Genomic DNA, 15635 nt, shown 5'->3' on the forward strand with positions numbered 1-15635 from the left:
GGTTAAAGTTACGATTATGGTAGGGTTGGGTAGGACCCTTGTCTTATATTAAGCTTTGAGTTAAGCTTAACTATAATATCAAATAATTAGAAATGTTTATATATAATTCTCTATCTTGGTATTACTAACTTATCAAAACTGTCGTGCATTTAATAGTGCATTTAATAGTCTTATCTAGTGTTTGATATTTTGGTTAAATTTTCTGTGTGGCCGCCATTGATGTTAATTGGGCCTTAACTCCCTATTATACGTGTGTAGTAGTACGATTTAGTAGCGACAATAATGGCCCAGAATTAAATTAAGAAGCACCATTAAATAATTAAAAATCCATTTTTAGCCCAACATTTCCGTTTCACCTGCCAATGTTTATTGTGAAAATTTGCGAATATGATGAATTTGGTTTTGGAAAATAAATTAGGTTTCATAAACCCTGAAAAACCCTCTCATTCGGCCGCTCCTCTCTCTCCGCTGTCTTTCTTGCAACTCTGAGGACTGATAGCTCTTTACCGAGAATTATTTTCCTCTATTTGGCGGATTGCTGAGGAATGGCGCCGCCTGCGAAGAAATTTAACTCGAAACCTAGCTCGGAAAGACCTCGTGGCCGCCCCATTGCTTCGTCACAGTTGCCTCTTCAGCTCGAAGACGATGCTCCCGACTTCCCAAGAGGTTCTTCTCACTTTTTACCCTCTCCGTGGTGCATGCTCATTGAGAATTATTGATGGTTATCCGGTGTATCAATTGCCTTCAAAATCCAAGTGTGGCATATAATAGATTTTTGGTGTTTAGTTATAGGGGATGCATGAGTAAGTTGCTAAATGTAATAAAATTGCCAGCATAACTTTGATTGAAAACGAACGATAGTTGGAATGCTTATGTGAGGTTCCTTCATGTACACACATATGTAGTTAGCAATTGAATGAGATGGACCGTGGAAAACATAAAGCAGGAAAATTATAGAATGGAGAATAAAGCACAATACAGGTGTTGGAACTTGAAACTTGGAGGCAGAGCTAGACGAGGACATTTATGTTTGTACTTGGCTACTCGTCCTTACAGAAATAAACATATCATTAGGTTACTTGATACAACCTTTGGGCGATTTACAAGTGATATAATCCGAAAACTTCAATTGATGACATAATGGAAAACTTGAAAGAAGGAAAATGGTAATTCATTGTACTTACTGGTTTGTAAGTAATATGTTAAATCTGGATGTGTCGTTATCATTATTTTATTTGTTTTCTAATGTTTGAAAATGTAGCTAACCAGTTGGTTAGTGTTAAGAAATTATTTTTGGTGGTTGGATAGTGGCTTCTACTGCTTCAAATACTCAAGAAAATGCATGTTGTTGACAGCCAAGAGAACTTGGCTTCTGGTGTGGATTTGATGATTGATGGATATTGAGTATGTGGAATCATGAATAAATGTCTCTATGTTATATGCAGAGTTGATAACAACTGAGTATCATCTCTTTCCTAGTCCTATTACATTTTTATGTCATGTATGCTTCATATTGAATATGAAGTTTAATTGATATTCTATAATAGTCTTGTGTTTGTGAGGTTGTCATTTATTTATGTTATCTGATATCATCTTGGTGAGACCTGTTTGTATGTTAAATGACTGGAAATTTTATTTCTACCTTTTATGGTTGTGGCAATAAGGTAATTAGGTATGGTCCGTACATACAGGGTGTACGCTGGAATATAGTTTGGGAGAGCTAAAGTCCGAAATGCTCGGCGAAATACCTAATTATAAGGTTTTAAAAAAAATAAAAATCGGATGGGGGTGCTGCTCTATCCCAGCTACCCCCCAATCCACCCCTGCGTGTATATGCTACTGTTTCCATTTTGAATTTGATTCAAGATAATTAAAAATGAAAATAGAAGGTCTCTTTTAACACATCTCAATTTGTATCAGTATTATTTGACTTATTAATTAAAGGGTGAGGACTATGCCAATTCTATTGTACTCCCTTGTTAATGTATGTTATTTAAACTTTCTCATTTTTAATTATATTTTGTGATTTAGGAGGGACTTTGCTTACTAGGGAAGAGAGAAATGAGGCTAGGGAAGGAGTGGAGAAGGACTTTGAGACAGAGATTAGAGTCCTGAAGAAAAGAAAGAAGGAAAAAAGGGTGCAAAATAAGAATAATTCGACAGAGGATGATCTAGGGTTGCTATTTGGAGATGGAATTACAGGGAAATTGCCAAGGTTTGCTAATAAAATCACTTTAAAGGTATGCTCTTGTTTGCTTTATTCCTCATTTTTCTTACATTATTGTTGCACTGGGGTGGGGTATCATCTGCTCTGTTTTGATGCCTCTGCTAATGCGGCAATGAAGAGTTAGTGTATGAGCACATTCATTAAAAAGTTATTGCACTTGATGGTGTTCAATTTGCAAAAAAGCACTTTTGTTTTGTTAAATTTTATCTAAAAATCCCCAGAAAATTTTAGATGCTCATCTTGCTTTTACTTTGATATGAAGATAGTCTTTGTAAGTTGTTTGAAGTGACTAATTTTCTGGAAATTATTCTTGGTCTTCTCTTCTATAGCTAGGTAGAACAGGACATAAATTTTGATCAAACATGATTTGGAAATTTAATGTGACATCTTCAACTTATCTGTTCATACATTTTTGTGTTAGCCCAATTTATTTATCAAAGCACATAACTATTCTTGGTTGACTTCCACCAGTAATGATTATTTTGGAGGTCCAACTACATTTATCAATATATGTAGTTCTGGTTTCTCTAATGCATATTTATTATGTAGTATTTCACAGTTTCTATGTTTTAGTTCCGTTGGCAACTTAATCTTTGCAGAATATTGGAGGCCAACTTGATTGATCATTGAGAATGATAATTCATATTTTTCTTACATACTGTATTTTTTATTGAATTATGTTAATTTGCATGCCACGGTGATTTTCCTCCATTCAGGGACAAACTTATAGAATTACTTTTGGAATGTTTATTGTATTATGGATATGCTTTAAGAATTTGTCTTACTTCCTTATGTATTTCAGAATGTGTCATCGGGAATGAAACTATGGGGCGTAATTGCTGAAGTTAATGAGAAAGATATCATAGTTAGCCTTCCTGGAGGCTTGAGGGGACTGGTTCGTGCAAGTGATGCATTTGATCCCATTTCCAGTGATGAAGTCAATGGGGTATTTTCTCCTTCCACTTATATTTCTAAAGAAGAGATATCAGCTAATGAGATGATGAATTTTGTTAATTATCATTCTTTTTATTATATATTTGACTCTATTCCATATGGCAGGATGTGGATAATAGCTTCCTTTCTCGAATTTACCAGAAAGGGCAGCTTGTATCTTGTGTGGTTTTGCAAGTGGATGATGATAAGAAAGAATTAGCAAAGAGAAAGATCTGGCTTTCTCTGCGACTATCTGCATTGCACAAAAGCTTAAATCTGGACTCTATTCAAGAAGGAATGGTAACCCATCGAACTGCTATTTTAGCTTGAAAAAGTTTTGTATGTTTTTTTTTTGCTGTCCATGATGGTATAAATTTTTTAATGCACACTAGTGTCACATTATATGACTTCCTCTACTGTTACTAGCCTTGCTCATCGTAAGTTGCATGATAAAAGGAATGAACTCTAAACTTGGTGGTTTAGATTCCTATTTTCTTTTTCTTATTATGTATGCAGTTTTTTTATATCTGTCAAGTGTTAGTGAGTCTTTTATTTTCACCTTTTTGATACTAATAGTTGTATATTGTTATCAAATTCTGTCTTAAGTTTTGCAGCTTTTTGCGTGACCAACTTTTACATGTTTTTTCGTGCAGGTGCTAAGTGCATATGTGAAGAGCATAGAGGATCATGGTTTTATGCTTCACTTTGGGTTGCCCTCTTTTACTGGATTTATGCCAAAGCAAAATCAATCTGGTAATCCAATAGTCTACCCTGCTTATACAGTTTGTTTACAAGCAGACTTAGCTTTAGGGTAGATGGCATTCGAGCTCCATTTATATTGAGCAATTTGAGGGGAATATGTAATTGCCTTGGTAATAGCTTATCCATCTCCATTCTTTGTAAATCTGGTTAGGTTAGGTCAGTACTCAGTACCATCACCTATTAGCTTTAAGTATTTGGACAGTTACAACTTGTTAATTTGATTTAGTGCGGGGCTGTGGGATACCTTGATTGTTGTTTCGTGCAACTAATTAGATAATATCTTGTAGCATACTAGAAGTGATGTTAATGTATCCTTTACTAGATGCTTCATATCCTATATCTGTTTACGCTGCAGAGGGAAGAAACCTTAATGTAGGCATAGGCCAGCTTTTACAAGGGATTGTTAAAAGTGTGGACAGATCTCGAAAGGTAGTCCATATGAGTTCTGATATGGATGTGGTATCAAAATATGTGGTATGTATATTCTATTACCATACTATTCCTTTTGTTTCCTAAAATACCACCCTTTTAATCAACAAACTTATGTGCAGACCAAAGAGCTTAAGGGTATTTCAATCGATCTTCTTGTTCCGGGCATGATGGTTAATGCTCGTGTGCAATCAACTCTCGAAAACGGCATTTTGCTATCCTTTCTTACATACTTCACTGGAACTGTATGTCAACATCTTTGTTGTTTTTACCAAAATAGTATCTTTATATCTTTTATATGATTTGTCTTTGATCATGTACAGGTTGATATATTTAATCTAGACAAAACTTTTCCATCTTCAAAATGGAAGAATGATTATGCTAAAAATATTAAGGTAATGCTGTTATCCATTTTTTTTGGGATCAAAACTGTGATCTTATTTTAGCTGTTTGGCATGAACTTATGCCAATACCACCTGGGTGGTACAAAGATTTTTTAATTTGTCAAAGTGGGTCTGACTTCTAATTTTCCATATCATGAATGTGATCTCTTGTGATTGTTCTGTAGTTTAATGCTCGCATCTTGTTTATCGACCCTTCAACTAGAGCTGTTGGTTTGACATTGAGTCCTCAACTTGTCAGTAATAAAGCTTCAACATCTGTAAGTTTGTTTATGCTACTAGTCCTGCATTCTTTATACTTCCTTCATAGTTTGTTGAAGTACAAATTTCTGCTTTCTAATAAATAACAATTCCTTCCTCGTTTGAAAATATCTGTTATGCAGCTAGTTAAGGTTGGAGACATCTTTGAACATTGCAAAGTAGTCCGGGTTGATAAAGGGTCAGGCCTTCTTCTCGAAGTTCCTACTGAACCATTTCCGACCCCTGCTTATGTCAATGTAAGTTCATCAAAATATACTTCTTATGCCTGTTAACTTGCCTGTTAACTTTATGGCTGTGAACTTGTCTTGTTATTACTGATCTATGAGATTTTCAGGTAAATGATGTAGCTGATAAGGAAGTTAAATTGGATAAGATCTTTAAGGAAGGTAGCTCTGCCCGTGCCAGGATACTAGGATATAGGCACTTGGAAGGGCTTGCAACTGCTACTCTAAAGGTTTTTGGCTCCATCTTTTAATAATTATCCTTTGTACTTTTTACAGTTCAAAATAGGATTATAGAAAATATTGCGTTAAGCAATAACAATATCTCATTTGAGATTAGTGGAGACAGCTAAGCTGGCAGGAGTTATGTTGACATGTACTTTCAGAACAAGCTCTTGTTCACTATCCAGCAAATTTTTCTTCTTGGGTACACAACTTGAGGGGAATGTTACAAAGTAAAGATTTGGGACGGATGGGAAAATATTTTCATTTATCTAGTTTGATGTTTACTTCATTTTTGCAATTTGCAATATTATTTTCTTATCCCATTATTTTTTCTTCAACCAGACTAGTGCATTTGAAGGCTCAGTTTTCACTCACTCTGATGTGAAGCCGGGAATGGTTGTAAAAGCTAAAGTTATTGCAGTCGACAGTTTTGGTGCTATTGTTCAACTTGCTAGTGGTGTGAAAGCACTATGTCCCCTCCGCCATATGTCAGAGTTTGAGATTACAAAGCCCAGGAAAAAGTTTGAGGTTGTTATTCTTGTACGATGTATGAGAGCCATTGTTGCATTTTTTGTGGAGCAGAATGGTCCTTTGGATGCTTTTTTGGAATTTTAATTATCTTCCTTGTATATTCATTTTTCAGGTCGGAACCGAGTTAGTTTTTCGTGTTCTCGGTTGCAAGTCCAAGAGAATAACAGTTACACACAAGAAAACTCTTGTACGTCCTTCCCAGCGTATATTTTTTCTGCTACTACTTTTTAACCTATTGTATATTCAGAGATATGCCACTTTTTCGTAATTTTAACCTTTGTGTGAAGTACTGAAGCTTGATGCTATTTTCAGCAAATGGATTAGTTTTCAAGTTTTGTGTGAAAAGAGCAGCATGTTTAAATTTTAGCACCATGTTGTTGCTGAGCAGTTCTGATTTGGGAAGTAACAATTGGATCATTATTTCAGCTTGCTATGAGGATCTATGTTGAAATGATTATTTACAATTGCATGTATCAGATAGAGGAGAGTATGATTGCTGGATGCAAATTGTAGCTATTAAAATGCATCTGTAGTTTTTTAATATGTTAGTGAGATAAGTTGTGCTATCAGATCTTTATTATTTCTTGCTGTCTCACTTCCCCAATTCTTTTGTACTGGGATCATTTAGGTGAAATCGAAGCTTGAGATCCTTAGTTCTTATGCGGATGGGAGTGATGGGTTAGTCACTCATGGGTGGATTACAAAGATCGAGAAGCATGGATGCTTCGTTCGGTTCTACAACGGGGTTCAAGGATTTGCCCCTAGGTTAGTCTCAGAGCCTTTGAGGATTTTTTGTCATGGATGTTATTGGCTTCCTCTTCCTGACTTTTGATTTTATTATTAATGTAGTATTGCTAACTAATTTAATGTTTTGTTTGATTATTTTACCTTAGCTGAACTTTGAGCTTCTCTCTTTACAGATCTGAACTTGGTTTGGGTCCTGGCAGTGACATACATTCTATGTATCATGTCGAACAAGTTGTCAAATGTAGAGTTGTCAAGTGTCTTCCTGCTTCGCACCGGATAAATCTCAGTTTCAACATCACACCCACAAGGTTTGTTGTCAATAATTTTTGCATAAAAACTGTTTTCTGAAACATAAATATTTCTCTGTTGTTTAATCACTTCATTAGCCTGAATTGTGTAACGTTATATTTGCTAGCTTCCTATGTTTCTTACATGCTTATCATGGATGAATTCACCTTAAGAATGTTAAATTTTGGCAGGGGGTCGGAGGGTGAACTAATCAAACCAGGCAGTCTAGTCTCTGGAGTTGTTGAGAGTGTAGCAACCAAAACAATAGTAGTGGCTGTCCATGAATCAAGTCGCATGAAAGGCACCGTAGTTCTTGAGCATTTGGCAGACCACCATGGTAGTGTAGAATTCTTGATTACCTTTCAAATTAACTCCATGTTCTGCTACGCCCCATACTTCTGAAGGTCCAACGATTTTTTCATCCTTTCTTTAACTTTAACAGGTCTTGCCACTTTGTTGATGTCTGTTATGAAGCCAGGATACCACTTTGATAAACTCTTGGTTCTTGGTAATCTCATCAATGTTCTTTTTTCACATAATCTGTCTTAGACTTTCTTTCTTGTGTTATGCTATAGTACACACAATTTTTTGAGGGGTGGGGGTGGAAGCAGCATATAGGATGTGGTACATGTTGTATGGGTGCAATTTGAGTAATTAGTGTCAATAATTTACCTTATGAAGATAGATTGGATACCTGAAAGTGGTATGTTAGTATAAAGATAGCCTAGGAGCTGAGGTTTTTGATGGTTGAGCTTATATATATTGTATGTAATATTGCAGATGTTGAAGGAAACAATCTGATACTCACAGCGAAGCATTCTCTGGTTAACTCAATCGAGCAGCTTCCTGCTGAAATTAGCCAAATTAGCTGCCATTCTGTGGTTCATGTAAGAATGTTTGTGTCTTTATTGTGTCACTTCAATATATAAGATGAACACCTTCGATACCAACATGTAGAGGATCGACTTGATAAACCTTTCCTTTTGGGTTCATGTTCATCTGTTCCCAGGGTTACATATGCAATATAATTGACGCTGGTTGCTTCGTTCGCTTTATGGGACGGTTAACTGGATTTGCTCCCAAAAGCAAGGTATATACAAATAAGTATCATTTTTTTGTTAATGTTTTGTGTGTGACTGCTAGTTTGATGTTTGATATATTGTTTGTGCTTCTACTTTCTGGGATGTTTTACAGGTTACTGATGACAGGAGATCAGATCTTTCTGAAGTCTTCTTTGTTGGGCAGTCTGTACGAAGCAACATTGTGGATGTAGGCACAACATCTGGATTTAGTTTGTAAATGGAAAACTTCAGGAGATTGTCTTCTAATCGTACTTTCAAATCTCTTTTCAGATTTCCAGTGATACGGGTAGAATAACACTATCACTGAAGCAGTCTTTGTGTTCTTCAACTGATGCATCTTTCATACAAGAATACTTTCTTTTGGAAGAGAAGGTAACACTTGAAATTTTGTTAATCGTTGACTAACCCTCTGAAGCACAGTGTAAGAAGAGCCACAAGCCATTTATTTAACCTTCTGTCAAAAGGAAAGCACTAGGATAGAGAATTCCGTTATATGATTAGTAATATCTTCAATTTTAGTTCGTCTGGAATACATATTCTTGTTGTGATAGAATTACTTATCTTATTAAATTAATGTTGCAAGCTTTCACCTTGCAAGTAATTTCCTTTTCCGTTATCAATTTTGGCCAACAGTCCATCTATTTTGGTTCTATTGCTATTTGTTGTACATATTTATGTTACACAGCTGTTTCTTGGTCAGATTTCGGAGCTACAAGTATCAGACACTCAGGGCCCTCCGCTGAAATGGACCAATGGATTTGGTATTTGCAGTGTCATTGAAGGAACAGTACATGAAATTAAAGATTTTGGTGTTGTTATCAGCTTCCAGGAATATAGTGATGTCTTTGGCTTTATCTCACATTATCACTGTAAGTCACTGGCCTAAAATCCATAAAATCTTTAATCTTGTTGAAAATTGATTTTCAGGATATTATCCTTTGCAGTGGCTGAAACCACTTTGGAAAAGCACTCTGTTGTTCGAGCTGCAGTTCTTGATGTTTCCAGGATTGAACGCCTTGTAGATTTATCATTAAAGCCAGAGCTCATAAATAAAACAAAGGAAGAGAGTTCTGCTTCAAAAACGCTTAAAAAGGTCTGTCTCCAAGAAAAAAAGTATATTTTTTTTAAGAGGATCATAATGGTTCTATACCCCTGTGGTGACTCGAACCCCTGATCTATTGAGTGGAGGAGAAATGTCTTACCAACTAAGTTGCGCTTCATCATCGGAAAAAAGTGTAGTAGTTGTTGCCAAACTATTTTCCTGTTTAATAAATGTCGGCTGTTTTATGTGGGTTATGAAACCAGTACTGTTGTTCCTTCCCATTCCATGTACTTAATTAGTATGTTATTGTTTGTAGAAGCGCAAAAGAGAAGCCCATAAGGAGTTGGAGGATAATCAAGTGGTTAATGCAATTGTTGAGATTGTAAAGGAAAATTATTTGGTAAGCAATGTTTTCTCTTATATTGTTCATTTGGTTTTGATACTTACTTAAGGATGTGTTAAAAGTTTCCCCCCTTTCTCTGAACAGGTTCTCTCTCTTCCAGCATATAATTACTCGATAGGTTATGCATCATTGACAGATTACAATACCCAGAGATTTCCGATTACACAGTTTTCCCATGGACAGAGGTAATGACCAAATACTCTTCTAAAGCAATGCTCAGACTTTTAGTGAAATCGAGTTAAGAAAAGTGTGCTTTGTACATCATTGTCTTTGATAGGTAACTTCTTACTTCAGATAGCATGTGAGCTCCAATGCTCATGTTTTTGTTTTGTGTTCTGTTTCTTTTTATTGTCTAGATTAGACTACTTTATTTAGAAGTACTAAAATAACCTAATCAAAACTGTTGGTTTCTCATTTATGAGGATAGCTGTGTTCATTTGTGTTGAAAATCATGGTACAAACCTTGTACACCAATTGCTATCACACCTTCACGGTATGGATGGAAATTACCTAGAAAAACAGATAAATTGAAGATTTATCCCTAGCCTTTGGATATCCCACTGTTTTTAGTGCATTAAAGTGTACAATTGATCGAGAATATTAAATTGTTACTATTTCGTTAAAGTATACAAAAAAGTATCCATTCAAGTATATGCAATGGATCTATTGAGATTAATTTTAATATTCTATGCATCCAGTTTTTTTATCAATGAAAGTAAATGTAGCATTTGTTGAAACTTTTGATTGCTTTGATCCCTGGCCAAGGGGATAGTGCTGAATCTCTTGAGCTTTTATAGGATGAAGCTGATGATAATCCAGAAACAGTTCATTGAACTGAAGAACTTGTTCTGTAAATTCTCTACTCATAAATTTGACCTCTTATTTTTTTTGCTACTTTTGGGTGCAGTGTCACGGCCACTGTAATGGCTCTTCCAGGTCCGTCAACTGGAGGGAGATTGCTACTGCTTCTCAAGTCATTGAGTGATGGCATGGAGACATCCAGTTCTAAGCGTGCAAAGAAGTCTAGTTATGATGTTGGATCTCTTGTTCAAGCAGAGGTTCGTATATAGTCATTATTCTGAATTGGGAGCCATGTGGTTGCAGATTTACTAGTGGGTCTGAGCTATATTTTAGCAATCTTTGGTTTTGTTCTTCAACTGACCTGAATGCCGCCTCTGATTTACAGATTTCTGAAACAAAGCCTCTTGAACTTCGAGTAAAATTCGGTTCTGGATGTAATGGAAGAATACATATAACTGAGGTTAGAAATCCTTCAGTCGCTTATTGTCAAGAATAGGATTTGTCCTCCTTCCCTGTGATTTTCTACTGGAAACTCTGGAAATCATGATTTTTAATGGATTTTGCAGGCAACGGATGATAACTCTGCTGAAAATCCCTTCAGGGAATATAGAGTTGGTCAAAAACTGACTGCAAGGATAGTTTCGAAGGGTAATAGGACAGAGAGTAATAGGGGATATCATGGATGGGATTTGTCAGTCAAGCCATCTTTACTTAAAGGTAAGGGACATCATCTGATCTAATGTTCACATTTAGCATGTTTAGAATAGTTCTTTTTTTACAGTGGTAAGGCATCGGTACTGTTTCTTAAGATGGCAAATTACTAGCAGCCATCAAAGCTGCAAGGCCTGGAGTCTTTGTTTTTCATGGGAGTGTATTAATTATTTTCTTAATTAAAGCCTTTCATTGGTTTACTTTCCCAGATCTAAACTTTTATTTACCTCCATGCATATTGTTTGATTTCCATTTATTCATATTTCTTGCTTTTATTTGGCGGTAAACTTGAGTAAATTGCATTTGTTGTACAGGAGATACTGAAATGAGTAAATCATTATCTTCTGAAGACATAAACTTTTCCTACGGACAACGTGTTTATGGTTTTGTGTATAAGATCGACCCTGAGTGGGCCTGGCTGACTGTTTCTAGAGAGGTTATGGCGCAGCTGTATATTCTTGACTCTTCAAGTGAACCCTGTGAACTTGAGGATTTTCAGAAGAAATTTTATGTGGGCAAAGCTGTTTCAGGATTCGTAATAAATGTGAATAAGGAGAAGAAGTTACTTCGTGTAGTCTTGCATGCACCACCTGCTTCTGGGGAACTCAAAGAAGCTGATTCTGATCGTCATTCATTAAGCCATTTAGTTCAAGGAAGTGTTGTAGGTGGCAGGATTTCTAAAATCCTTCCCGGTGTTGGAGGATTGCTGGTCCAAATTGATCAGCACCATTATGGCAAAGTTCATTTTACTGAACTGACTGACGCATGGGTCTCAAATCCACTTTCTGGTTATCAGGAAGGACAATTTGTGAAATGTAGAGTCTTGGAAATTAACCATGCTTTCAAGGGGAGTGTCCATGTTGACTTATCCCTCCGTTCAGCACAAGATGCTTCAGGGTAAGACATTTTACCTTGATGATATGTGAGTTGTAGCTGTTTTGAAGTGCTATTTATATGCTTGCTGTTTGGCATCATACAATTTATAATTCCTCGTGCATTTCAATTTCTACCTATTCTGCTGAGAACCTTTTGGGGAATATGGGAAAATCTCAATTTCAAGTTTTATCATTTGCAGGCATACTTCTACTCGACGTGTGGACACAATAACAGACCTTCATCCTGATATGGCAGTACATGTACTATATCAGTTCTCCAACAATTGATTATTGAATATTCATATACTTATGAAGTTCTTGCCATGTCAAGTTCGAATATATTGAACTGTGTCCTAATGTATTTCATGAATATATTAGTTATTTACTGCATTCCGGTATGCTGCAGGGTTATGTTAAAAACGTGTCCAAAAAAGGATGTTTTATTATGCTTTCACGGAATATTGATGCCAGAATCCTCATTTCAAATTTGTCAGACGACTTTATTGAAAATCCTGAGAAGGATTTCTCGATTGGACAACTTGTGACTGGAAAGTAAGTATAATCTTAATGGAACATCTTTCTATTTATGCGAGTATGCCACATTGACACATCGTCTGCAGGGTACTTTCGGTGGAGCCATTATCAAAGCGTGCTGAAGTTACCCTTCGGACTTCAAATGCTGCCGACGCTCCAAAGTCCAATGCTAATTACTTAAACCAAATTTTGGTGGGAGATATAATCCATGGAAAAGTCAAGCGGGTTGAGTCTTATGGGCTGTTTATATCCATAGATCAGACAAATGTTGTAAGTGAATTGGTTTCCTTTGATTTCCCTGCTTCCAACTCTCAGTTCCTAGGCCTGATTATATACTTTTAATTATCATTCTTGAAAAATTTCTTATGTTATACTTTCATCTAGGTTGGTCTGTGCCATGTTTCAGAGCTTTCTGATGATCATGTCGATGATCTACCAGCAAAGTTTAAAGCAGGAGAGATAGTGACAGCAAAAGTTCTGAAGGTTACTCCTCTAGTTAAAGTTTCCTGTAACTTACTTGCTCACTTCAGTATCTTTCAAACTGTAAAAGCATTGTGCCTTATTGTCCAAGAGAAATCGAGTTTCCTTGACATCACTCTTCGTTGATAACTTAATATCTATTCTTACATTTCCTACCTTTTCTTATAGGTGGATAAAGAGAGAAATCGAGTTTCCTTGGGAATGAAGAACTCATATATAGCAGGGGAGGAAGGTTCTACGACACCTTCAAGACAAGGCATTGATGTTACCGTTGGCATGAATGGTTCGGTTACAACATCTGAGCCATCACTATCCCAGAGCAGCTCAGAGGACATGGAAAATGGATCTGATGTTGATCATATACCTCTACTAGCTGATGCAGAATCCAGGGCTCTTGTGCCACCACTTGAGGTCCAACTGGATGATATAGAAAGCCTAGATATTCAAGGTGATATTAGTGAAAGTGTAGTGGATGTTACAGATGGCAATGAAGAGAAAACCGATAAGAAAACAAAAAAGAAAGCTAGAGAAGAAAGGTATCTTAGATCTACAAGAATGTTACTCTATTTCTGTATAAATTTGGATTAATGCTTTTACTTATGCTTTATGATGGTTTCCTTATAGCATTGGAGTTTTACTTTCTGATGCTTCTTTTGTAAAGGGAACGAGAAATAAGAGCTGCTGAAGAGAGGCTTCTAGAGAAAGATATCCCGAGGAGTGCTGAAGAATTTGAGAAACTTATTCGGAGTTCTCCAAATAGCAGCTTTTTATGGATAAAGTATATGGCATTTATGCTTTCTTTGGCAGATATTGAGAAGGCACGGTCAATTGCTGAAAGGTATAGTTGGCATTTTTTATTTGTGGTGCATGAGAACAATTTCTCCTAGCATGAAGAGTATCTCTAGCCTGTGTGTGTGTTTGTGATGAACTCATGATATGCAATTGTTGTTTTAGGGCATTGAGAACAATAAATATCCGAGAAGAGTCTGAGAAGCTGAATATCTGGGTTGCTTACTTCAACTTAGAAAATGAGTACGGCAATCCTCCAGAGGTAATAGTCTTTAAAACATTACGTGCTTTAAACTGTTGAACTTTTCTTTTGCATTTTGACCATTTTTAGATGACATTTCGATTAGTAGCGTCATAATTCCAATTATCCTTTGTCAGGAGGCTGTTCAAAAAATATTTGAGAGAGCATTGCAGTACTGTGACCCAAAAAAGGTGAATCTTGCGCTTCTAGGCATGTATGAGAGAACGGAACAACATAAATTGGCTGATGATCTTCTTAACAAGATGAGTAGAAAGTTCAAGCATTCGTGCAAGGTATAGAGTAATTCTTGTTAAAAATATCCATTGACATAGCCATTTGAACTGTAGTAAGTAAGCATATTGTGGTATTCAGGTGTGGTTGAGAAAGATTCAGTCTCTTGTGAAGAGAAATGGTGATGGGGTTCAGTCGGTGGTGGAACGGGGTCTGAAGAGCCTCCCCCGTCACAAGCACATAAAATTCATAACGCAGACAGCCATCCTTGAGTTCAAATGTGGGGTTCCAGACAGAGGAAGATCCTTGTTCGAGAAGATGCTGAGGGAGTATCCCAAGAGAACAGATTTATGGAGCGTGTACCTCGATCAAGTAACACTCTCTTCCAACTAATCTCAAAGACATTATTGGATTTGGTTGTAACATGCATACATGTGGTGTTGTTGAATGAGCAGGAGATCCGGGTTGGTGATGCAGATTTGATCCGTGCACTATTTGAGAGAGCAATAAGTTTGAGCCTTCCCCCAAAGAAGATGAAGGTAGACTGAGCTACCACTTGTAACGACTTAATCAGATTCAAATAAAAACCTCTTATTTGTGAGAACGCTTACACTGAACTTGTACATTGCAATTTGCAATATTTGCTGAGTGCAATCTACAATGCAAGCGTTTTTACGAACAAGATGTATTCATTTGAATCATTTCCTTTATAAGTATAAATGCATGTATATGATGGATCTACGCACACTATAATCTAACAATAACAATGGCTGTGCAGTTCTTGTTCAACAAGTATCTCCAGTACGAGAAGTCCACCGGTGACGAACAACGCGTTGAATCTGTCAAGGCCAAGGCTATGGAATATGTAGCCACTCTTGATTGAACACTATTTTTGCTTTTCCGACGCAGTTTTGTAGTAGTATCTTATATTTTGTGTTAGAATCACATGACGAGGCAGACTGCTCTGAAACTTGAAATGTTGTATTTTTCTGCCAATTTTGTAGTACTACATTTATCAAATATATTAGAGTTCGAATTTCTAAAATTCTTCGATCCAGATTGAATGAGCTCACCAAAAAAGTAGTCGGTTAAATACATTGACAAATACTACTTCCTTGCATGAAAAATCTCTTCTTTTTTATTCGTTCTGTCTTCCTCTAAGACTCTTTGTGAATGGGGTAGTATAACAATGCATTGAATGTTTTTCGTTGTGTCCCTCTTAGCACTATTTTTTTCGTTCTATCCCTCGAATTTTAGTGGGAATGTACGATAAATTAAAAAGATGGATTACGAGCAGTCTGTCACGAGCTAAATACAAATTGACATTGATTCTGGATCAATTCTTTTGGAATTTTAAATGGCGATAAATAGAAAATTTATGTTTCTTATGTATAAAAAAACAAATAAAAAAAATCAACCCT

At 36.3% G+C, this 15635-nt stretch overlaps 1 protein-coding gene across 1 annotated transcript; it reads left to right on the forward strand.

Moving 5' to 3' along the window:
* The first annotated feature begins 393 nt into the window (after nt 1–393).
* LOC125186204 (RIBOSOMAL RNA PROCESSING 5) lies at nt 394–15259 on the forward strand. The gene is made up of 40 exons (XM_048082552.2): nt 394–666; nt 2032–2240; nt 3030–3173; nt 3287–3460; nt 3814–3913; nt 4278–4396; nt 4474–4596; nt 4675–4746; nt 4920–5012; nt 5136–5249; nt 5348–5467; nt 5802–5987; nt 6103–6177; nt 6619–6755; nt 6911–7045; nt 7217–7362; nt 7468–7533; nt 7806–7912; nt 8035–8115; nt 8220–8294; nt 8378–8479; nt 8808–8976; nt 9052–9200; nt 9466–9549; nt 9637–9737; nt 10460–10610; nt 10739–10813; nt 10920–11070; nt 11379–11961; nt 12140–12200; nt 12346–12491; nt 12560–12743; nt 12858–12956; nt 13122–13489; nt 13615–13791; nt 13908–14004; nt 14121–14276; nt 14356–14586; nt 14670–14753; nt 14993–15259. Exons 1-40 carry the CDS (start codon nt 546–548, stop codon nt 15095–15097), a joined length of 5670 nt encoding a protein of 1889 aa, XP_047938509.1. The 5' UTR covers nt 394–545; the 3' UTR covers nt 15098–15259.
* The last annotated feature ends 376 nt before the right edge of the window (nt 15260–15635 follow it).

Source organism: Salvia hispanica, chromosome 5, assembly GCF_029641045.1.
Source record: "Salvia hispanica isolate PSC_SH4W2 chromosome 5, Shi_PSC_v1, whole genome shotgun sequence".
Lineage (NCBI taxonomy): Eukaryota > Viridiplantae > Streptophyta > Magnoliopsida > Lamiales > Lamiaceae > Salvia > Salvia hispanica.

Bases quoted from the DNA above. Each gene is read 5' to 3' on its own strand.
- LOC125186204 (XM_048082552.2), top strand. From the start codon at position 546: ATGGCGCCGCCTGCGAAGAAATTTAACTCGAAACCTAGCTCGGAAAGA. The intron at 10,814-10,919 runs GTTAGAAATCCT...TGGATTTTGCAG, and splicing joins GAAGAATACATATAACTGAG to GCAACGGATGATAACTCTGC. The intron at 11,071-11,378 runs GTAAGGGACATC...TTTGTTGTACAG, and splicing joins CAAGCCATCTTTACTTAAAG to GAGATACTGAAATGAGTAAA.